Source organism: Pelophylax lessonae (assembly GCF_965119305.1).
Source record: "Pelophylax lessonae genome assembly, chromosome: 1".
Lineage (NCBI taxonomy): Eukaryota > Metazoa > Chordata > Amphibia > Anura > Ranidae > Pelophylax > Pelophylax lessonae.
The window spans coordinates 357,206,864-357,232,404 of record NC_138768.1 but is presented as its reverse complement, the minus strand read 5'-3'; the positions used below and the strand labels follow the sequence as shown (position 1 = coordinate 357,232,404).

At 42.0% G+C, this 25,541-nt stretch overlaps 1 protein-coding gene across 3 annotated transcripts in view; it reads left to right on the top strand.

Annotated features, from left to right (window-relative positions):
- LOC309561965 (transducin-like enhancer protein 4) overlaps nt 1–25,541 on the top strand; it is a 200,143-nt gene that overhangs the window by 167,008 nt on the left and 7,594 nt on the right. For all 3 annotated transcript variants that reach the window (XM_082266057.1, XM_082266056.1, XM_082266055.1), the window contains 4 exons: nt 2,389–2,536; nt 8,405–8,555; nt 10,648–10,724; nt 17,914–18,377. In XM_082266057.1, coding sequence (XP_082122183.1) covers nt 2,389–2,536; nt 8,405–8,555; nt 10,648–10,724; nt 17,914–18,021 — 484 coding nt within the window. In that variant the 3' untranslated portion in view covers nt 18,022–18,377. The remainder of the gene's footprint in view (nt 1–2,388; nt 2,537–8,404; nt 8,556–10,647; nt 10,725–17,913; nt 18,378–25,541) is intronic.

The following is a 25,541-nucleotide window of genomic DNA, read 5'->3' as shown; positions in this document are numbered from 1 at the left end:
CTCGGCAGTAATTTGTGTTTCTACCACAAGCCCACAGTGAAGTTATCTTGATAGTTGAGCGTAGCACTGTTTTTCTTTTAATTGTAGTAGTACTGCATCTAGTGAATGAGAGAAGAAAACAATAAGCACTTAGTAGGTGACATAGCTGATATAAATTAAATCCAAATCATCTAAACAGGCTTTATCGTTTTAGCAGTATTGGCAGATAAATTAATTGGAAAATCGCAACTTTAGGGTTCTCAAGTGTTGTGAGCCTAAAGCACAACACTGTTGTGAGCAGAGGCAGAACATAATTGATTATTTGTGGACTTGACTGGTCAGGTGAACACAAGAGAAGTTTAGCTTGGCCAGCTAGCTGTAGAATTCATAAGTCACAATGGCAAGCCGTGGAGTTTTGTGTTTTGGAAATGCTGTGTGCAAGTGCGCATATAGGATTCTGTATCATTTGAAGTATGTGACATAACCAGATGCTATCACTTAAATAGACAAAAGCTTCAGGGTGTTTGGCGCCGCCAGCTCTTTTGTCTGAAGGTTTTATTATAACCACATGCTGTAAACGTGGGGAGGTATGATCATAGTAGGACTGAATATAGATAGTCATAAAAAAGAAGTGTATGTGGCCCCTATCAGCCAAACAAGTGCATGTCCTACTGAAAAAGGCACTTGAAGTCTGGTTGCTATGAACAACAAATTGTCGCCTCCAGACAAACTCATTTTTTATCTCAATAACTGGTTTAAAGGCATCCAGTGCAGCTTTACCATTACATACATATTTGTACTACCTGGAGGTAACAAATGTGGTTCATATTGTATTCCCCAAGAGTGCATAAGGTTTAAAAAAATAAATAAATGTGTATACATTTTCCAGATTTACAAATACCAAGTGAAATGTCCTAAAGTAGAACTAAACCCTCATATCCTTTACACTCAAGGAAGGTGCCATCTTAGTCTCTGTGTCATCTGCAGTTGGATTTAAAGTTCAGGTGAGAACTAGTGACCCGGTAAAGGGGGGCTTTAGAGGGGCAGCCAAATGGTTCATGGTAACTTTTAAGGCTTCATGTACACTAGCAACTCTTAAAATTGCATTATGGCATTTTTTGCCAAAGCTCCTAAACTCCACTCCATAAAAGCCCATGTCAATGTACACATAGGCTTTTAGCAAAATTTAGGAGCTGCTGTGGTTAGGTGAGGTTCAACCTGCCTCTCCTGAACGTGGAAAAAATTTAATTCAGGATAGGAACATTTTGACCGCCGACCATGCAATTTTGCCGTGGTAAGTCACGGCCAAGTGTACATGAAGCCTAAAGAAACAGCAGAGATCCACAGCTAAGATAGAAGAAATCATCCAAGGGACAAAAATAGCCACAGGCCTTTAAGGTTTTATGAAAAAGTAAAAATAAGACACCTATATCAACTCTTGTGCCAAAGGACATGTCGAAATTCGTTCTCTGGTCTGAGATCTAAGGCTAGAATGGAGGTTTACTCTCTAAGGCAGTGACCCTAAATAAATATCCAAAGCTATTTTAAAACCAATACTCAAATAGTTTAGTAATGTAAGTATGGCCTAGTCAAACCCAAGACTGGGGTTTGAAAATTGCGATTTAGCAATGGTCTGGATCCAATCTGACAGAGCTAGTGAACTTTGGCCAGGAAGAATGGGCAAACTTTACAGAAACCAGATATGCAAAAATGGTAGGCACTTACTGCAAAAGAATTGCAGTTGTAATTGCAGACGAAGGTGGTTTGAAGAACTACGTAAGGAACATAAACAAAGCATTGTATATTCCACAATTTTGTACTATAATATTACATGTACTCTTTTTTATTTTGTTTTATTTTATACATTTATGTAGAGCAGATACAATTTGGAAGTGTATTCTGTACTCATACACACATGGGAATTTGGTCAGGAGACTTTAACCCTGCCAGTTCTTCTTGGGCTACGGGTGGATTCTGGAGCAACCACATAATTTACAGACTCAATGCAAATAGCATCTCCGGTGGGAATAATTTTCTGGACTGTAGTGCTATCCACTAAACCACCGTGCTATACACTATGCCTCTGCTGCTGTGATGTTATATTTGTTTAGTATACATATAAATTGCAGTCTCCAAATAAGGGTCATGTTGATAGTGATCTGCAGAAAAATTAAAAAATGAAGTAAGCCGCTCATTGTGGGAAATGCATGTTTTATGTATAAATGCACAATTCTATTTCTCAGACACCACATCATCTGTTATGACAAGCCTTCAACAGCAAGATTGTTTGTTGTTTGTGAAAGTAGCTTTAATAATACAAATCATTGTATGTTGTGGCACATGTCTGTATATTTACATTGGAGCATTTGTGTATTGTTTCATTTTGTTAAAAATGTCTGTTAATTTTAGGCAATTCCAGGGCCACACAGATGGAGCCAGCTGTATTGACATTTCTAATGATGGTACCAAGCTCTGGACAGGAGGTTTGGACAACACAGTGCGATCCTGGGACTTGCGTGAAGGACGACAGCTACAACAACATGACTTCACATCACAGGTATAATAAAATACAGAATATTCTGCCCCTACTACTGCTATTACAAAGAATCACAGAGTCAGAGTTTTAAAGGATTTTGAAACCTACCCGAATAAATCATTTATTTTCATGCCCATTAGAAGAGCTTCATGTTTTAATTACAGCTTTCTCTAGCGCTCATCGACAGACGTAGTCCTCGGTGATACACCACCTTCGGGTTATGTTACCTCCGCAGGAGCAGGACTAGACAGGAAATTAAAAAGCTCTGGCCACACCCTAGGGGCAGTCCCAGAGGGTATATCCTCTCTCTCTCTGCCTCAGCAAATCAGTTATTTTCTGTCTAGTTAGGAGTAAGGACCTAGATACCTTGCTGGGATCTTAGGTCCTGGCAAGAAATTTTTTTCTAAAAGGATTTTTGGACAGCTTTTTTTCTCCAGTGTTCCTGTGAGATCTTCAAGCAAGAAAGCTGAACTGGGCGACGGGCTGGATGTTGAGATCCGGTGGTCACCCCAGTTCAGCCTACGAGCGCGTGCAGGCCATAGCTCCACGCTGAGTCGGCCGCGACAAAGTCCCATTAAAGGACTGAACCCGCGAGTTAAACGTCTCGCTGAAACGCCAAAGACCATGAGTCACGGCGTCTGTATCGGTCGACAGCCCTCCCGCCCTGGTGGAGAGGGGTACTGTCAGGAGTTGGTGCCCGCCTGGTTCCGGTATGGTGAGTAGTATGTTCCCCCTGTTTTCCCTGACGGGTTTTGTGGTGAACGCGGGCCCCTCTCTGTATGGTAAGAAAGAGTTTCTTTCTATCCTATAACATGTCACAAATCCTCCTACTTTGAGTGTGATTTTATGTGTGCAAAAGCCAGGAGGCTTGGTTTGGGAGCTAACAATCTATTGTATACATGTTTTAAAGATGTAATCTGTGGCATTCTGGGAATCTTATGGGTTAAGTATAAGCTACCTACCAGTCAGAAGCCATGGACATGTAGACTGCCTTCCAAGTCAGATCTCCAGCTAATAGCAGGCCTCCCGAACGGCCATGCGGTCCGCCAGGGCCGGTACCGCCAAACACGCCATATCCCCATGCAGAGAGAGTGTTGTGTGCCTGCAGCACACCGCTAGTCAGCACAGGCCGCCGCCATTTTTTTTTTGCTGGATCGCACGAGCCGCCATTTTGGCGTAGCCTCGTGTCTCCAGCATGGGGGCGGCCATGTTTTAGGTGATTCTACACCTCGTGGAGCTTGGGGGAGGCGCCGGAAGGCGTACAGAGGGGCGGAGCCGCCTCCTTTCTTCCTGGGCAGCCAGCCAAAAGACTTCCTGTTTGTCTAAGACAGCGCTGTAAGCTGTTGCAGTTCAACTCTGAACATCAAGTGGTGAGCCTGGGGGTCTATCTCTCTCTCTCTCGATCGATAGGGATCCCTAGCAGGTAACACTAAGGGGTTTTTTGTGGCGCTGAGGGTCAAAAAAAAAAAAAAAAAAAAAGTTTTTTCTTTACTTTGAATTATATCATCCAGGAAGTAACTGGAGTTATTATGGACCCTGCCACACAGATTCCCCCACCTGTTTCCCTCGAGGGGGCCTCGGGACCCGCCGGTGTACAGAGTATAGAGTCATTTACAGCAATTTTGGAGTCTATGGTGGCTCGGGTGGAGGCGGCCTGTCAGGGACGGGGGTCAAGGAAGCGACCCCCGCCTACCCCTATACTATCTGACACCTCTGACTCTGATTCAGAGATGGTCACTGCAGTTGCAGGTTCCTCTGCAAGGGCTGCTATCCCAGGTAAAGCCCCCTCAGACAGTGAGGAGGACGCTTCTTCTCCTGCTATAATTCAGGAAGAAGCATTGGTGGACGCACTAGTTGTGGCAGTGCAAGAAACCTTAAGACTTGAGGCTTTACCGGCAGAGGCAACTGAAACAGAGAGGCCTTTTGGGACTTATAAGCCCATCAAGACGGCGAAGGCCTTTCCTGTACCTAAATGTTTTGGAAATCAGATTAAAGGAGAATGGGAACATTCTAAACGTACCTTTACTATTTCCAAGCGTATTGCTAGACGCTATCCGTTTGAGGAATCCATCATTAAGAAATGGACGGTACCACCAGTCGTGGATCCGCCTATTTCCAGGCTGAATAAAGCCACGGTTATTCCAGTGGAGGACACTTCGTCCTTTAAGGATCCGGTGGATCGAAAGATAGAAGCGGAGTCCCGCACTATCTTTTCTCTGATAGGGTCAGCATTTAGACCAGTAATTGTTATTGGTCTAGTTTCCCAGACACTTACAGAATGGGCGAAAATGGTACGCCAAGATCTTAGGGGAAAAGATATTCCCCAGGAGACATCTGATTTGATAGAACAGATCATACAAGGGCTACGGTTTATCTGTGACGCAGCCTTGGACACTACTCCCTTGTTAGGGCATGCATCTAAGTTAGCAGTGATCCTCAGACGTGTGCTGTGGTTAAAATGCTGGTCAGCTGACCTAGGTTCCAAAAAGACTTTGACCAATCTCCCTTTCCAGGGGAATCGTCTATTTGGAGCCAACCTAGATGAAATCATTAAGGATGCCACCGGGGGCAAGAGTACTTTTTTGCCACAGGCTGCAAAAGCTAAGGAACTTCGCAACAAGCGAGGACCTTTCTTTACCGCCCATAAAGGACGCCCGGCTGGTACTTCCGGGAAAGGCAAGACTCCTCCAGGAGGGTTCAAGAAGGGCTGGTCGGACAAGCAGAGGACCAACCCAGCCAAACCCGAAGTAAAGGAGTACACAGCCTGAAGGTGCGCCCCCACCCAATTTCAGGGTGGGGGGACGTTTTCACCGGTATTCAGGACATTAGATTGAGCATCAACCACTACTACCGGTGCGATTCTTCCCTTCCAACATTTAAGTACAGGAAGCGGTAGTTACCGTTCCCTGTATAGATCTTTTCCTTTACCTTTTCCCAAGATTAGTCCCGATACCTCACAGGAATCGGATCTGATTGACCAGATAGGCCAAGTAGCCTCTAGTCGGGTGACTTCGGTCCCTGAGGTTCAACCAGAAAAGATCACCTTGCCTGATAACTATCAGGTATCTGATAAATGTGTGGGAACAGAAAACGACCAGACTTTCTCGGATGGTCGGGGCCAGATACCTCTAGGGACGCCTGGTTCAGATCCAATCAGCGCCAGTGGTCCTAGAAATTCTAGGCTGGCCTCTTCAAGCCGGCCTGGCCGACTTGGACAGGTTAGTCGCAGACGTTCCGTGGGAACTTCGTCTCAGGGAGTGTCTGTAGTCTCAAGGACCTATTTACCTTCGTGCTTTACAGTCGCTGGTTTTAATGGCCTGGCCATTGAGACCCAAGTACTGAAGGACAGAGGTTTGTCTACTTCTGTCATTCCTACCCTTATTAAAGCAAGGAAAGCGACTTCCAGCAAAGTCTATTATCACACATGGAAGACTTATATTGCGTGGTGCGAATCTTTAGGATTTCCTCCACGTACCTATTCGGTGTCTCGAATATTGGCCTTTTTGCAACAAGGGGTTGAGCAGAAGCTAGCCTTGAGCACCATCAAGGGTCAAGTTTCAGCATTAGCAATCTTCTTTCAGAAACCTTTAGCTACCAAATCCTTGGTGCGGAATTTCATCCAGGGGGTGCGGCACCTGGCTCCTCCAGTCCGCGCGCCCTTACCGCCCTGGGATCTTAATTTGGTTTTGTCGGTTCTACAGAAACCTCCCTTTGAAAACATCAGGGAGATTCCCTTGCTTACTTTATCCCAGAAGGTGGTCTTCTTGGTGGCTATTACTTCTGCTCGCAGGGTGTCAGAACTGGCTGCATTATCATGCCAGTCACCATACCTAGTGATTCATAGGGATAAGGTAGTACTTCATCCTAAGCCATCTTTTCTTCCTAAGGTGGTTTCAGATTTTCATCTGAATGAAGATATTGTACTACCTTCCTTGTGTCCTCAGCCCAAGCATCATCGGGAACATGCGTTGCATTCCTTGGATGTGGTTCGGGCAATCAGGGTATACCTGAAAGCTACGGAATCATTCCGTAAGACGGATTCACTTTTTGTGATCACGGATGGCCCCAGAAAGGGTTTGCCTGCATCTGCCGCGACCATTGCCAAATGGATTAGACAAACGGTGGTACAGGCTTATTCTATTAAGGGTCAGAGTCCTCCGTTCCCTGTTAGGGCGCACTCCACTCGAGCGCTCAGTACTTCCTGGGCCTTTCGCCATCAGGCGTCAGTGGTCCAGGTATGTAAGGCGGCCACTTGGTCGTCGGTACATACCTTTACTAAATTCTATAAAATTGATGTGACGGCATCGGCGGATGCCTCATTTGGCCGCAAGGTTTTGCAGGCCGCAATTTGAGGAGACCGGTGGTCTACCTCGAGGGTTTTTTTCTGTTTGAAAAATTTTTTTGTTGAGTCTCATCATTAAGGATGAGCATTGTAAACTTCTAGTTGGCACCGGTTGGGCCTTCTAGATTGGGATTTGATTTCCATTTTCCCACCCCTCAGTTGTGATATTGCTCTGGGACGTCCCGAAGGTGGTGTATCACCGAGGACTACGTCTGTCGATGAGCGCTAGAGAAAAATGGATTTTTGTAAAATCTTACCGTAAAATCCTTTTCTCTTAGCTCATCGACAGACGTAGTCCCCGCCCCTCTGTTTTGGAGTTGGGTTGGGTTAAATTCTCTAAGCACTGCTTTTTCACATAACTGATTTGCTGAGGCAGAGATAGAGAGGATATACCCTCTGGGACTGCCCCTAGGGTGTGGCCAGAGCTTTTTAATTTCCTGTCTAGTCCTGCTCCTGCGGAGGTAACATAACCCGAAGGTGGTGTATCACCGAGGACTACGTCTGTCGATGAGCTAAGAGAAAAGGATTTTACGGTAAGATTTTACAAAAATCCATTTTTGGTAGCATCACAGGTGACTCAGGACTTCCAATGACCAGGTTTTTCTTTTTAGTTAGGGCAACAACACAGGATTTTTTTTTTCTTTTGAAAATTAGGACAAACCATATTGAACACTTGATTGTGTAAAGCTGCGTTTGCCCTGGCCAAGTTCCAGATCTCACTGTAGTTTGAAGTATTTTATGCGCTCTTTGGGACTGAGCCAAGGTTATTCCCATTTTATTGAAGAAAATCTCAAGTGAAAATGTGTAGGCTGACATGGCTCACTGCCTCCTAAAATTACTATTTGCCTGGCTGTTTGTGGTTACATTTCATTTTGAGTTACTGACCTGGAAAAGTTGAGCAGCCAATGAAGTCAGAACTGCTGATCTTCATACTTGTTCCGTGTCATTGACCTAATGTAGTAAAGAGACTTGATTTGCCCACTAAGAGTGGTTGCAGAAAAAACTTTGCCCACTGATACCAACCCCATGCTGCTCTGTACTGCATCTTGATTGGGAGGAGGTTGTCTGCTTCCCAATGTTTGGAAAAATGAAGTATTAGGTCTTCAGCAAAGTGGTGGGGGAGTGTGTGCAAGTTCAATGGGCAAAATGCAGGATTATCTTTAAAATCCAATAGGTCTGCACAGCTGCAGGAAAATCTGCTTTTTCAAATGGAAAGATCAGCAGCGGCAGCCTTCATAGTACTAGGAGTACAACTTCCTTTAATATTGCAAGCTCTGTCTTTTACAGAAATGTCAAAACGCTTGTGCACCAGTATATGTGTGCATGGATAAAAAATAAAAAAAACATCTTCCACTAATGTCAGCCATCTGGAAATTAAATACATATTTTAGTGATCATTTAGTCATTTCATTTAGACTTCAAATATGACCATGAAATCTGGGTTGACAGGTTTGTTAAATAAATTAGGGAAAAGGAACATCCAGGTGTATTATTATTCCTGTAACAATGTTAAATAAGCTGATGCCTTTTATTTTTTTTACCGTCAGATCTTCTCCCTGGGATACTGTCCAACTGGTGAATGGCTGGCAGTGGGTATGGAGAACAGCAACGTGGAGGTGTTGCATGTTACCAAGCCAGATAAATACCAGCTACATCTTCATGAAAGCTGTGTACTCTCCCTCAAGTTTGCTCATTGTGGTAAGTATCTATTTGCTTGTTTTGTTTGTAGATCTCATCCGTTTCAGTATGCGTCTCTTCTCTAGTGTAGACTACCAATGCCAAAGTGTTGATTTCTTACTCATGAATCTTTTAGAAGATTACAGAGGATAAGGTGGCTCAATGTGGAGTCACTGTAATGCACGTGAGTTGTAACCTTAAAGAGCCTCAACTTTTTTCCCTGCCTCATTTTTTGAATTCTTATGCAACACCATAATAATTACCAAATGAAAATAGATATTTTAACCACTTCAATATCGGGCACTTTTACTCCCTTTCTGCCGAGGCCAATTTGTAGCTTTCAGCGTTGTCACACTTTGAATGACATTTGCAGTTGAATGACAGTTGTGCAACACTGTACCATATGTAGGTGAACATTTTATTCTGCTGCATTTCTTTGGCGAAAATAACCCAAATCAGTGTTTAGTATGTGTGTGTGTGTGTGTATGTATGTATATGTATGTATATATATATATATATATATATATATATATATATATATATATATTACACACACACAGCGTTATCCTAGAACTGGTAGGGTGGTCACAGTGGCGGTGACAGTATGTATAAAAAAAAAAAAAAATAAACTTTTCATTACATTTTTTTTTTCTAACACACTGACCTTAGCAATACAGTGTTACCATAGTAACGCTGTACTACTCTGGGGAAGTGATTAGGATTTTTCTTTTTTGACACATTAGGTTGCTTTTACCAATGAATTTCATTGGTATAAGCAACCAGTTTTACTGAATGAAACTAGTTCATTCAGTGTCTTTTGTTGTGATTAGCTGTGATTGGCCAATGATAATCACATGGTACAGATGGGCTGTGATTGGCCTGTCTGTACCATGTGTTTACTGTGAATAATCATAGCTAACACAATTGTATACAATAGATGGCATGAAAGGAAGCCATCTATTGTTTACAACTGTCATGTGATCTGCTGTGATTGGTCACGGTGATCAAATGGCCCGGGCAGTGGGCCGGTGCAGTGATTAGTCATCAGGTGTCTGGTGAACACAGCCAGTGACAGATCGCACTGCTGCCTGGCCCCACATTCTGGAAGGACATCGTATGACATCCTCCCAGAACAACAGTGCTCCCACGCTACCATCATTTTACTATATGCCGGGCTTGAAGGTGTTAATGTGATGCCCTCAGGGAAGGTTGCTGTCTCCTTATTAGTGCATGATTTTGCTTCCAGTGCATTGACACTATATGTACAGACCATTGTGTGCAATAGCCAATGGACCTTTTGTTTTTGAAAGTGCAAAATAAAGTTTCAATATGGCTGTTTAGTTGCCGCTCTCTTTTTGTGACTGGTCTCTGGCCCACCCCTTTAATTCATTGAATTACTGTTCTTTCAATAATGTAGCCTCAGATTCATATGTGGGCACTACTTAGGGCAGTCTATCGGAAATGCAAACTTTCTATTTTCCTGACTAGAATCCACCCTTCAAGGCATTTTGATATTTTCATAACCCCTTCCGAAATCCATCCCACCATTTGCATTAGGGTTGGGGACTTTTGAGAGAAGTACTGAGGCAGGATGGAGTAATGTGTTCAGAAAGTTATGTACAGCATCCTGCTGGCCTGTTGCAACAGCCATTATCCATTTTCAATGCATAACTTATTTTAGATCTAGCGGCATGACTGTCTTCATGCTTCTCTATGAAATGCAAACAGATTTAATTTGAAGATTTTATTAGCATGTTGATGGGGAGGGGGGGCAGGGAAGGCAAAATATTTGCAGACTAAACTTTTTTTAATTCAACCACTGCAAAATAAAAATAGCCTGTCTGCCATTTGTAGGTGAGTTATTGTGATCTTTTTATCTGGTTTAGTTTCTGCTTGTACATTGAACATACTAAACTATAAACTGGTAAAACAAAGATCCGAACATTGAGTTGAGTGTAACTTTGTAAATCTGGACTTGCTCTTTCAGTGGGGTTGGTTGATATGTCTCTTATTTGTCCGATTTTCCTCCAGCTGTTTTTCCACTCATACACTGTGCAAAGGTCAAGCCTGTGCAAGAAATACCTGCATCACCTTTTTCCTTTATTTGTTTTAGGTAAATGGTTTGTGAGCACTGGAAAGGACAACCTTCTTAATGCCTGGAGAACACCTTATGGAGCCAGTATATTCCAGGTAAAATGTATTATTTGTTATCATAGCTTAGGTGCCACTGTGCGTTTCCAGTGCACAGTTTGTAACTTTATACATGTCATGCACATATGGGTTTACGGTTTTACTTTTACCAGCAAATTCAATAATGTTTTATTCATAACTGCAAGAGGAACATGTGTCTGCTAAACCATATCCCTAAACTTCTAAGTGACCAGATTTAGGCCAATTTTTTCTGTTCTTTTATTGAGGGAAAAAAGGGAACAACCCTGAAATGGTTGTAGAGATTTCTCTGAAAGTGATATGGAACACTTATGATGGCTCCTTGTTGTCGCTTTCTTTTTATTCTGCGTAACACAAGCTGTCATAGATGGTGCTTGACTTGGTTGGATAACATGAAAAAAACTGGGCCATGTACATGCAGTTGTATTAGTGGAATGAATGATAGCCGTTACTAATGCCATTTTAATACATATAGATCTGTAGCCACTGATAAGTCACCTCTTCATAATTAAAAGTCGGAAGGACAAAGAAAAAATATTACCAATTTAATTCAGCTCCTGATTACTTTCTTACGATTTTTCATAAACGTGCAAGCTTATGAAATCAATTTTAAGTAATATCCGCTTTTCTGAGATATGCGCAGCTAGAAGTGCATTGATGGGAACGGTACTTTTTCCACACTTCTAGATAAAGCTTGTATGTGTTTAAGCTAAGCGCTTCACTGGAAAACCATTGTCACTGGATATACTGTATGCTATTTATAAAATACATTGTGCTGTGGTGAGCAAGAAGATCTAGAAATGTAATACTTCAGAGCCCCACTAAGATGTCACTCAGTTCATTACTCCTTGTCAGTGAGAACAGAGGCACTAGTTTAATGCCATAAAGCAAATCCAAGCTTTTGTAATGATTAGTCATTACATACTGTCAGAGTATGTGTGTGTTTTAAAATAAAAAAGTGTATGTATGTGTGTGTATATATGTGTATATGTGTATATGTGTATATATATATATATATATATATATATATATATATATATATATATATATATATATATATATATATATATATATATATATATACACACAACTTCTGATTCTTTTGAAGTTAAAAATTTTTAAATTCTATCCAAAATCAAACTTTGGAGCCATCAGGTAAGGGGATAACCACTTCTCTTACTCCACTTTTGTATATTTCAGCTTGAGCTTTTGATCTCTGTAAACAGGCATTTCTTTGGTTCATCGATGGACACAGTGCTCCATAAATCCTAACTAGTGGATTATATTGCCTCCGCCAGGACTAGGCAGAACAAAAAACACCTGGCTACTACGCCCATGGGCCATCCTCCGCTGGTATATAATCCGCCTCTCTGCTCTAGGTAATCAGTTTTAATCTGTCTAGTCAGGACCTAGGCTCCCGGCTGGGATCTCTGGTTCTAGCAATTTTTTACTTCCTTACATCTTTTTTTTTTTGCTCTCCGGAGATCTACAATCAGCTGCTGGGCTGGGCGATAGGCTGAATAATCTAGATCCAGTGCCCAGCCAACGAGCGCATACAGACCGCAGCTACACGCTAGGTTGGCCGCGACATAGCCTCAGGGACAGAGGCTGGCCCGTGAGTAAATTGTCTCGCAGGGTCGCATACAACCGGGCTTTGATCTAAATGGCAGCGGTCCCTTAGCCGACTGCTCCCCTATCTCAGTGGCGAGTTCTGTCTGATGCTTACCCGAACCATGGAAAAAGGATAAGTACAGCACTGGCCAAACAGCCCCTCCCCAACTTCCCTTTTGGTGTTTTTCTATGGGGTGGATGCAAGTAACCTCCAGGGACTTGCAGGGACATGCTTGCAGGTTCCCTCCTCCCATCCTTAATGCCTTCACTGAGCTTTGCTTCCCCTTCTCCCATTCCCTCTTGTCTTGACCTAGAGTGTGTCCCGCCCTGGTAGTCTGGAGGGGTCCCTATGTAGAAGACCCCTAGGTGGATTCCCTGCTGTTTGCAGTGTGAGTATAGTGCAGGGGGTCCCAGGGCAGAGTGCACAGCAGAGTCTCCCCTAAACGTGTGTCCTACCTTCTGAAAAAATGTCACGGGGGCCATTTTCCCTTAGTCTGGGAGATGCTGGAGACAGCTGAAGCCTCCTGAGGATGCTGAAGCTCTTCCTCTTAGTTTTTCTCTTCCTGTGCCTGGGATATGAACAGGGATTGCGCCCATGATGATGCTGGGTTCGCGCGCGCAACTTTGCTGGTTTCTGGCCCCGCTGACTACTTTGGTGAGCCTCAAGGAGATACCCAGAAAGGGGGACAAAGCTTGTCCTTTTTCAGGTTTTTTTTAGATTCTGAGTCTCCTTGTGTGGATTTAATTCCTGCAAAGGTTCTGGTGATGTCTGAACTACCGAAGGTCCCCCCTATCCCCGTCCAGGAAATTGATTTATCTAGGTTTAAATTTTAATTCTGACCAGGGTGGTCCTTCCTCTGGAAGAAAGTTTAGGAACCACAGGCAGTGATTCACAGGCTGCTGTCACACAGACAGTTCTCTCTCCCGATTTGCATACAGGTTCTGAGTCTGGTTATATCCACCTTCAAGACAGTTCTGTTTGCACAGTCCTACATGCAGCTCCTTTAGCAGGTTTGGCTCTACAGGAGGATACCGAAGTTCGTACAGACGCTGCAGGCGTCCAGTCACGGTAAGGCCAGTATCACCCTCGACTAAGGCTTCTCCTGCATTTCCTACGAGGAATCAAGAGCGAGTATCTTCCAATCATCCCTTTGGGGGCTTTCCCCTCAGAGAAGACCAGTTGTCCCAAGGGCTGATCTACCATCCTGCTTTTCAGTCGCTGGTTTTAATGGCTTAGCTATTGAAAGCCAGGTACTAAAGGATAGAGGTGTTTCTGGATCAGTGATCCCTACTATGGTGAAGACGAGGAAGTAGTCTTCCAGCAAGATATACCATTGTACATAGGAAGCGTAGATTTCTTGGTGTGAGTCGATAGGCACTCATCCTCGATTCTTTTCCGTGGCTCGGATCTTAACCTTTCTTCGACAGGGCGTTGATCAGAAGTTGGCCTTGAGTACCATCAAGGGCCAAGTGACTGCCTTGGCAATCTTCTTTCAGCGACCCCTAGCCACCCACACTCTTTAGTTCGTACCTTCATTCAGGGGGTTTGACGTGTGGCTTCACCTGTACGGTCTCTCTTGCCATCCTGGGATTTAATTTTAGTACTTTTGGTTGTCCAGAAACCTCCATTTGAGAATATTCAGGAGTTTCCCTTGCCTACGTTATCCCAGAAGGTGACATTCTTGGTGGCTATTACCTCAGCCCACAGGGTATCGGAATTGGCGGCATTATCCTGTCACATTCCCCATTTAGTGGTCCATAGGGATAAAGTGGTTCTTCGTTCCTGTCCATCATTCCTGCCCAAAGTTGTCTGACTTCTATTCGAATAAGGACATTGTGTTGTCTTCCTTGTGTCCCAAGCCGGCTCATCCCAAGGAATTTGCTTTGCATACCTTGGATGTGGTTCATGCGATTCGGGTGTATCCGGCAGATACGGAGTCTTTTCGGAGGTCAGATCTTTTTGTGGTTACAGACAGACCAAGAAAAAGGCTGGCCGTTTCTTTGGCTACTATCTCCATATGGATCAGACAGACGGTGACTCATGCCTATGCCATTTAAGGTCAAGTTCCACCTTTCCCTGTCACAGCGCATTCTATTCAGGCGCGGAGTGCTTCTTGGGTCTTCCGTTATCAGGCTTAAATATCGCAAGTTTGCAAGGCGGCCACTTGGTCGTCCGTGCATACCTTCACAAAATTGGGTAGATACTTTGGCATCTGCAGATGCTTCTTTTGGCCGCAAAGTTTTGCAGGCTGCTGTTTAAGAGGGGATGTTTCCTCTTGAGGGGTGTTTTTTTCTTTAAACCTTTTATTTTTCAGACAGGGCTCCTGTGACCCGGTGAAGGCTCCTGTGTCCTGGTTAAAGGGCTCTTATGTTTAGCCTTGGGTTACTTTCCCCACCCCTCATTTTCCTTTTGGCACTGCTTTTGGACGTCCCACTAGTGATGATTTATAGAGCGGTGTCCATCGAGCGAAAGAGAAAATGGTATTTTTGTACTTACTGTAAAATCCATTTCTCTGAATTTGACGGACACAAAACCCACCCCTCTATGGCGTTCTGATACGTCTAATACTGCTTGCTACTAAACTGATTACCTAGAGCAGAGAGGGGGGGGGGGGTTATATACCAGCTGAGGGTGGCCCATGGGCATAGCAAGGTGTTTTTTGTTCTGCCTAGTCCTACTCCTGGAGGAGGCAATATAACCCACTAGTTAGGATTTATGGAGCGCTGTCCATCGATGAACGAAAGAGAAATGAATTTTACGGTAAGTACAAAAATCTAATTTTTTAAACCTAGGATGGCTGTATATAAAAATGTATTCTCCATCTACATAATTACCAGCATTTAAAAAAAAAAGGTATTTTTTAGTCCAGGTCATGAAAAACAACAAAAAAGGCATTTTATGATATATATATATATATATATATTAATATGAGCGAGGCTAAATAACCCTCTAATCTTTTCTATGATCTGCTGAGGAATGTAAGGTGAACTATGAAATATTTATAAAATGGAGGAAATAATGTAGTTACATGACTAAGTAAAAAAAATGAGCCTGCAGACTAAGTGCTATTACATGGAACTTTGAGGTGACCTGCAACATCCTTATAATTCAGGTTACATATTAATGTGCAAATATTTCTATATGAGACAAAGTTTAAGTCTAAAGCCAGACTTGTCTTGCCTTTTAATTTCTTACAAAAAATGTGAATATAAACACTTCACCATCTTTCATGAAAAATCATACATTTGAAGAAGAGATACATGACAGTGTAAGATGTTAAACCAGTGCTTGCAGCGAGAGGAACGAGCCACAACTGAACACAATGTATTGATGATGTGAGATCGTTTGATTAAAGGAGAAGTGTGTGTGGGGGGGGGGGGGGGAAGCATACATGCCTATATGGCTGCAGCTGTCCCCTCTGGCTCTAAGACCAAAAAACGAGTGGTCACATGACCGCTACACAAGCACATTTTCGTAGACTAGTCTTGCTACTAAAATCTCACAAGATCCATCTTTATTATCAGATTACTTTAAATGTGAAATGCTGCATAAGAGACTTTCATTGTTTTTAGTTATTGAAGCGGTAGTGTAAGAAAAAAAAAAAAAAAAAACTTTCCTCCTGCAAGGCAATGTCATATTGTGCTAGTATGCACCGCAGTGGTGTGCGGTTACCTCTGCATAGGATTCCATCTTCACACGGCCTGCCTTCAGAGTTTTCTGCCTGCGGCTACTTGAATGGTCGCGCCACCCAGATGCTTTCGGGAGTTTCGGCCACTGAACGCAGCTCTGAAGGAACGGCTGGGGTATACTGTTCCTTAACCACTTAAGCCCTGGAAGATTTTACCCCCTTCCTGACCAGGGCCTATTTTGCGATTCGGCACTGCGTGACTTTAACGGACAATTGCGCGGTCGTGCGACACTGTACCTAAACGAATTTGGTATCCTTTTTTTCCCACAAACGGAGCTTTCTTTTGGTGGTATTTGATCACCTATGCGATTTTTTGATCATGCGCTATAGACAAAAAAAAGAGCGTCAATTTTGCAAAAATAACAATATTTTTCACATTTTTTTTTATATGAAATTCCACCCAAAAAAATGTAAAAATCAAATTTTTAACATTTTAGGCCATTTTTTTTTTTACCATATGTTTGGTAAAAAAAATTGCAAAAAGTGTATTTTAATTGGTTTGCGCAAAAGTTATTGCATTTACTAACAAAGGGAAAGATTTTTGTCATTTTTGTTTTTAACGCCTAATGGCGGCGATCTGCGATTTTTTTTTTTTTTGCGGGACTGTGACATTGGGGCGGTCAGATCGGACCCTTGACTGACATTTTTGACACTTTTGGGGTTACCAGTGACATTACTACAGTAATCAGTGCTATACATATGCACTGTTACTGTAAAAATGACACTGGCAGTGAAGGAGTTAACTGTATTGGAGAGGGAGGGGTTAAGTGTGTCCTAGGGGCGTGTTTCTAACTGTGATTGGCTGTGGCTTGATGTGTAAGAACAATGATCAACGGTCCTACATAGTAGAACCGTTTGATCACTATTCTTACACAGGGAGAACTGACAGGCGGCTTTGTTTACAGTAGCCGCCTGCCTATTTCCCGCTGTCATGGACGATCGCGAGTGCCCGGCGGACATCGGGTCCGCCGGGCACACGCGCAGGGGGTCCGTGACCGAGCGGGAGAGCGCATCCGGCGGCGCGCGCTCGCTCCCAAAACCCTTACAGGCTAGCGACGTAGCCCTACGCCGCTCTGCCTGTGAGGGGCTGACTGCCGACATAAATAGTCGTGCGGCAGTCAGCAAGTGGTTAAGCGCGCATGCGCTGGGGACCAGCTGCTGCTAGTTAAACGTGCACCGTTTAGGAGAGAGTCTAGGAGATATTAATTTTACCTACAGGAAAGCTTTATTATATGCACTAACTAACCTGTGTGTTGTGGTGCACTGCGTCATAGAAAATGTTGCAGGATACTTTTCTATGTTTTCTCGGTATGTTGCCAGCTCATTCAAATCCAAATCAATGGGTTACATGAACACAATGCCCCAGTGAGAATGGGTCCTTTTAAAAATGCCCATGTATAATTTGTGGAGATTTGTGCTCATTTCATAGGAGAAACCCATCACACTTTGTAAAAGAAATTATGCACAAGTGTATCTGTTATCATACACTACTTTTAAAACAAACAACTTCAGGAAAGAATGCAAAAAAAAATATCTTCTACACATTGAGAAAATAACATAACATTTTATTCTGTCATTATGTGGATCACTGCTGTAAAGATTAATAAGGTCTCCAATACCAAGTGTTCCTGATAAGAGGTCCTATACTTATATACAGGCACATCCGCATCACCACTATTAACTTGAATATACACTTCTGCTGGTTGTCAGGAAGCATATTTTGCATGGAAGTGAAAATCTACTTTTCATTTTCTTCAAGTCTGACAGTGTTTACCTGAGCTAAACAAATCTGAAAATGTGGAGAAGTGACCTGTTTTAGCAGCAGACATCTGTGCCTGTTCATTGTCTTGTGTTCCTTTTTTTGGAGAGAACCTCTCATCTCACTGTTCATTGTTTATTATTTCCCACAGTCCAAAGAATCTTCATCTGTGCTGAGCTGCGACATCTCTGCAGATGATAAATACATTGTCACTGGATCAGGGGACAAGAAGGCTACAGTGTATGAAGTTATTTATTAGAATCAAATTCAGACTGCCATCAGGATGCTTTTTAGTAGCACTTTTCTGTAAAATCACACCTTTTTGGAACCAAGGACCTGATCTACCCACCATACAAAGTTCCCGCTCTTTCTTTCTTTGCCAAATGCGTTCCTCAGTTTCCTATCTTGTTGTAAATACTTCTACTAGGAACTTGAAACCAAATCTTCACATAAATGTGTGGAAGACACACAAGAAGAGTATACTTATTCTATACATCGGGCTACAATTCTTGGATTCTGTATTATAGTTGTAACATATTTATTTTGTGTAAAGAAGACTTTCTAAAATATGAATGGACTTTAGAAAAGTGGCCTGCCCTGGCTGCAAAAATGAAGGTGAGTCTGTTTTATTATGCAGTCTGTATGTTCTGAATTTGACAAGTATTAAATGGCGTTTGACTCAAGTTTATTTTTGGCTCACTCAACGGATGCTATTGTCATGCATTTTCAGTGTTTTGAGTTGCAGGCAAACTAAATCATGTCAGTAGCTTCTAGTCTTACTAGAGCAATGGGGTTTCCATGCTGCAGTTTTGTCTGCTTTGACTTGTAGTTTTCATTTCAAATTAAATGAAGACTTTGCATCACAATACCCTGCAATCACATGGTAACAAAGGTTAAATTAAACCAGATACTGCTTGTGTCTTAATTTTAGCATGTGTGAGGAATCCCTTAAAGTGTATGTCAACCAGATTCATGACTTTTGAGCTAAGCACATATATATCTGTAGTGTTTTCTTATCTCTCTCCAAAGCCCTAAGTCCTGTGTCTTCCTGCTGTAAATCGATTAGCAGTGAGCTGGTCTATTCACAGCACAGTTCTGCACATTCGTTCCTTTGCCTATGTGGAGTGGGGTGTGTGCCTTTCCTCCAATCAGCTGTGTCAATGTATGCCAAGAATCCACACTGATTGCTGAACAGGAAGAAAAACTCTCTATCCTGCACTTTCTAAAGAATATAGCAGGTTGAAGATAGCAGATATACATGTAAAACTTATAACTTATTATCTGATGCTGTTCACTTCACTGGGTATGTGTGAGGGTTTACATCCGTTTTACTTTGCAGGATAATGTGTAAATAAGCCTTTTTGAAAGTTTGTACTGGCCACACTGGTGACCGTCGAGGTAGAAAGCATCCTAGGGTGCTCATCTGTTTATACACAATGTGCATACCTGCAGCTGTGATTCCTGGGCACACATCACTTTCTTTTATACACTGTATGGCCCTCCCTTGCCATCTTTGTTGATGTAAAATATTTTACATACCTACTCTTCCTTATTCTGCATTATTGTATTGAGATTTTTAGATCAGCGAATAAGGCTGGGTTCACACTAGCCGTGGCTCACATCAGGGGTCCGGTGTGTCCTCGGACTTTAAACGGAGCCAAAGACACATAGGACCCTTTTCCAGTGTGGACTGCGACCACACCGGAGCTGTGTGAACTGGCTCCATTGAGAGCCAGTCACTCTCCTGTCATGCTAATTGGATGTGGGAAACCCGCATCCAATTCGTATAAGTGTGAACCCAGCCTTAATCTGACAACTTTTGTTGTCCGATTTCCTTTAGATTTACCTTTTCTATGTAGTGCAAGGGCCTGTCTGATTGCATACAAATTGAGTTTAGGTTTGACTTCATATTATATGGTTTTGGTAAGTCTGAAGGAAAAAAATCTAAAGAAAATTGTATAGTGTGTATGGCCCATTAGAGTAGAATAGCCACTGTGTCATGCTGACTTACTGCTTAAAGTCAACCGGTAGGCAAATAAGGAAAAGTAAACCCTGCTGCTGCATAATTGTTACTGTATGGTGCCTGTACTTAAGTGGAACTTTATCATTAGAGTGGGTACGCTATGTCCGGCAGGCACCTGCTCCCACTTAAGCACAGCTTGCCTAAATGTGCAGAGCAGAAGTTCAGCACCCCCCTCCTTGGCTGCAACCTCCTGGAAAACATCATAGGTCTCAGAAGGCTGTGTCTCATGCATGGGCAGTGGGGAGCTAGCTGTGAATTTAGTCATATCTGGCTTCCCACACCAAAGACTGGTGAAAAACTGGTACCTGTTTATTGAAAATCAGCAGCTACAACATATATAGATGCTGACTTTTTAACATTTTCGACAATTGACTGGAGTTCCTCTTTCACTCTATTTTTGCTCTCCTACTGCAGGAGCCCCCACAATTCCCATGCAGAGAGCACATTCTATCATCAGTTTTTAACAGGTTTTTTATGTTTTGTTTGTTTGTTTTTTGCACTTCGCATTTTATCTGTTTGATTTCAAACGTTTGACCAAAAGGGACAAAAAAAAGAGGTTTACTGTTAGTTTGCATACACTTTAAGTTTTATATATTTATATATATATATATATATATATATATATATATATATATATATATATATATATATATATATATATATATAATTATTCTATATTTTGCAGGTTTTTTTTTTTGTTTTTTATAGAAATTGTTAGCCATTCACATCAGTCCTGCCCCCAAGAAAGCTTAAACTCTTTTGTTTTTACATGCCATGTTCAATACAGATGCATACTATGTTTTGGAAGCACCTAGTGAAAACTATTTTCATGCTGATGAGGTCAGCCAGACTTGGAACAACCAAACTACTGAAGCAGGGTATACACTTAGCAGGTTGAATAGAAAAAAAAAAAAACTGCTGATCCCTGAATTCACAAGTGATGTGGATGTGTGGGGATCACCCTCACTGCGCTATTGTATTTTGAGAGCAGGGACTCTCCCCTCCATTGGAATACACAGATCAGCACTGCAGCCATCTGCTGCAAATGTTGATTGAATGCTGGATTTCCAGCATGACCATTCGACAGTATGCAGTTGTTGGACCGGCTTCTGTTTAAACAGAGGAGTACACACGTACCGAAATCTCAGTTTGTGTGTACTCGGCTTAAGTCCCCACGCTGTTCATTTACAAAGGTTTATGAGGTGTGTATATTTTCTCAAGTTATTGGGGTAACCTAGTAGGGTCTTTCCATTCCAAATTAATGTTTTAGTTTTATGTTTGAGAGTTAAACCGCTTGACAATTTCTTATAAAAACATAGTTTGGAATTTTACAATGGAGAATTCACTGTTTGGTGTATGCAGACCAATACTCGACACAACTAAACACAATATATAACGCATATACTATATATATATATATATATATATATATATATATATATATATATATATATATATATATATATATGTGTGTGTGTGTGTGTACAGGGCTTAAAATTTCAAGTAATGAGCTACTAGCCAGGCCTTAAGAGTTACTCGCCAATTGTTGCCCCACCCAAACCCTACCCTGCTCAGCCCCTAAACACGCCCTCGTAAAATATCTCATAAAATTACACTGTTAAATGTTTTATTCAGAATTAAGTTACAAAAAAATATTAACAGCCACAACAACTTTAGAGTGCCCACAGCTTGCCCCCTTACAATGCAGAGAGCCCACAGCGTGCCCCCTTTCAATGCAGAGTGCCCACAGCGTGCCCCCTTTCAATGCAGAGTGCCCCCGGGTCCACTGTTTTCTGAAGAAGAATGTCAATGCAGGCTGCGCTGTGGACGGCGGCGGCAGGGGCAGGCACTAATACATTCCCATACACTACAGCACAGCCCTTATTCGCCATCCTCATAATTCCACTCGCAAAATGCGATCAGGCGAGTGGAATTTTTGAGGGCTGTGTGTATGTATGTATGTATGTGTGTGTATGTATGTGTGTGTATATGTATATGTGTGTGTATGTATATGTGTATATATATATATATATATATATATATATATATATATATATATATATATATATATATATATATATATATATATATAATTATATATGCACTATCTCACAAAAGTAAGTACACCCCTCACCTTTTTGTAAACATTTTATGGTATCTTTTCATGTGACAACACTGAAGAAATGACACTTTGCTACAATGTAAAGTAGTGAGAGTGTAGCTTGTATAACAGTGTAAATTTGCTGTCCCCTCAAAATAACTCAACACACAGCCATTAATGTCTAAACCGCTGGCAACAAAAGTGAGTACACCCCTGAATTAAAATGTCCAAATTGGGCCCAATTAGCCATTTTCCCTCCCCGGTGTCAAGTGACTCGTTAGTGCTACAAGGTCTCAGGTGTGAATGTGGAGCAGGTGTTAAATTTGGTGTTATCACTCTCTCTCTCATACTGGTCACTGGAAGTTCATAATGGCACCTCATGGCAAAGAACTCTCTGAGGATCTGAAAAAAAGAATTTTTGCACTACAAAGATGGCCTAGGCTATAAGAAGATTGCCAAGACCCTGAAACTGAGCTGCAGCACGGTGGCCAAGACCATACAGCGGTATAACAGGGAAGTAGACATATGAGTGCTGCCAGCATTGCTGCAGAGGTTGAAGGGGTGAGGGGTCAGTCTGTCAGTGCTCAGACCATCCGCCGCACACTGTATCAAATTTGTCTGTCTGTTGTCCCAGAAGGAAGCCTCTTCTAAAGATGATGCACCAGAAAGCTTGTAAACAATTTGCTGAAGACAAGCAGACTAGGGACCTGGATTACTGGAACTATTTCCTGTGGTCTGATGAGACCAAGATAAACTTATTTGGTTCAGATGGTGTCAAGTGTGTGTGGTGGCAACCAGGTGAGGAGTACAAAGACAAGTGTGTGTTACCTATAGTCAAGCATGGTGGTGATAGTGTCATGGTCTGGGGCTGTATTAGTGCTTTCGACACTGGAGAGCTACAGTTGATTAAGGGAACCATGAATGCCAACATGTATTGTGATATACTTAAGCAGAGCATGATCCCCTCCCTTTAGAGATTCAGCTGCAGGGCAGTATTCCAACATGTCATGGACTGGCCAAGCATGTCTCCAGACCTAAACCCTATTGAGCATCTGCGGGGCATCCTCAAATGGAAGGTGGAGGAGCCCAAGGTCTCGAACATCCACCAGCTCCGTGATGTCCTCGTGGAAGAGGACTCCAGTGGCAACCTGTGAAGCTCTGGTGAACTCCATGCCCAACAGGATTAAGGCAGTGCTGGAAAATAATGGTGGCCACACAAAATATTAACACTTTGGGCCCAATTTGGCCATTTTGAGGTCTACTCACTTTTGTTGCCAGCCTTTTAGACATTAATGGCTGTGTGTTGAGTTATTTTGAGAGAACAGCAAATTTACACTGTTATACAAGCTGTACACTTACTAATTTATATTGTAGCAAAGTGTCATTTCTTCAGTGTTGTCACATGAAAAGATATAATAAAATATTTACAAAAATGTGAGGGTTGTACACATTTTTGTGAGATAGTGTGTGTGTGTGTATGTGTATGTATATATAATATACATTTTTATTTGTATTTTTTTATTTAATTATTTTTATTCAAGATTTAGCTGCATCAGTGGAATATTCTAAATGGCCAAATTCACTTGTGTCCCTTTTCGTGTTCTGGAAGGAATCAGTTAATGAATCCTTGGCACCAGATTCATGTTTTTACAGCCTTGACAGGCATTCTGCAGTTAAAAGTTTTAGTTTTGTTTTTAAACAGATGCTCAAAGTTGTTGATAATTTATTCAGCTGGCGCCAACCTTATTAGAATGAAATGAGAGAGAATTAAACATCAAAGTTGTATTGGTTCACATATGATATTTCTACCATTACAGTGAGCTTAAAATATATTACTGTCTCTATTAACCAGCTTGGAAAATAACATACTGCTTTCCTAGAAATTAATAGTGCATAGATTTTAGACTTTGTGGTGAAAGCAAATCCTTGTGTAGAAAAAAAAATTGATCAATGTAATTTAAATTAATAACGTTAAATTGAATTGAATTTTATGCACAAGATGAGGTGTAGCTATGTAGGGCCAAGTTACCATTAGTGGGTTCTTTGAGTAACCTACCTTCATTTTTAGGAGTTATTGGTTCCAGGGATTTGGCAAGGGATTCAGTGTCACTTTCCTAGAACAAGTATGACAAGTGAATTAGGGGTGATTGCATTCATCGCCAATCATGCAGCTATTGTTTCTTGACGGAATCCCGTTAAATTGAATCTGTGGTGAAACATGCTGACCATTCATGGTACCTCTACACCATCGCCAATTCGCTGTAAAACACACCACCCCTAAACCTGGGATATTCTGTAGCAAGTGGCATTTTGGCCTTTTTATTTCACAGGAAATACCACTGAAACCTGTAGCATTCGAGAACCGAAATACTGCAGCACTGAATTTTCATAATAGCTGATAGAAGTACATAAAACTATAGATTTGCCTATTTTTTTTTTTTTTTTTAGTCCCTTTAGTAGCTGTGTTGTGTGCTACAGCTATAATTGGGCTCATTTCAGTACCATGGAATTATAAATGAAAAGCTATTTATCATGCATCTGGCAGACCTGCAGACTGGCAAAAAAATGTATACTGTATGAACCAATAAATATTAAGTAAAAGCTGAATTGCCTCATCGGGTTATGATCGAAAACAATCATGGGAATTATCAGTCAAAGGATATACCCCATGTGAACTGATATATAGCCAGGGGTATTATTTTGCCAAGTAATATTTTTAGAAGCATACAGAGTAAACAAGTACTTTGCTAATAAAGGAGTATCTTAGTCTTTAATATTTATAGCATCCTATTCAGATAGGTGAACATCGGAGTCAGACTTTTACTACATGTATACAGTATGGTCATCGTATAACTACAGTTATTTCTGCCATCATAAATCTAATCCACTGGGTCACTGCAATGGCAAAGTCTGACCTGACAAACCTGCAGCATGGCCATGACGGTTGTAAAGGTCATACTGCGAATTCTGGTTTTTGGTATCGATTGTTCCGTTTTTTTTTTCTAAAAAGCTGGATAACATTGGCCAATATTTGGTTACTTCTGTTTATGATTTAACCTCTTTGCATTGCTGGCATGCAAATATGTGGCCTCCTGGTGGCCACATATTTGTGCGCATTAGTGAAAATACAGCTTTGCTGAGAGCGCGCTCCTGGCACAACTACTGGCGGCTAACAGAAAGCTCCCAATCGCTGCTTGTTTGGGAGCTTTCCGATTATGTGACAGCCAGTCACGGTGGTCACATGATCCCAAACTCTACCCTGCCTCCTGGCATCCTAAACCCCTTAAAGGGCTGGGTGGTGCCGTCTCCAAGGGGTTAAACCAATCCATGACTTAGGCTGCTCGAATGCAGTTCGAGATTCGAACCATTAATGAGCAGGCTGAATGTACCAAGTTGATTAACTTCGGTACAACCAGCCTGCTGGTTTCTCTAGCTGCTATAGCCCCTTACCCCCCTGCCAAAAGCAGACATTTCCTTGGCAGGAAGGATTCCCCTGTCAGCAGTGTCTGTTGATAGTTGCAAGACAGAAATTTACACCCTTTGTGGCCTGCCTTACTGGCTTTTTAAGGTTGCGACAGGCCAAATCAGGCAAGTTAAACAGTGTATTTAGCCCAATAGTGACTCAAAATAATGCTAGAATTAGAGAACAGGCCTG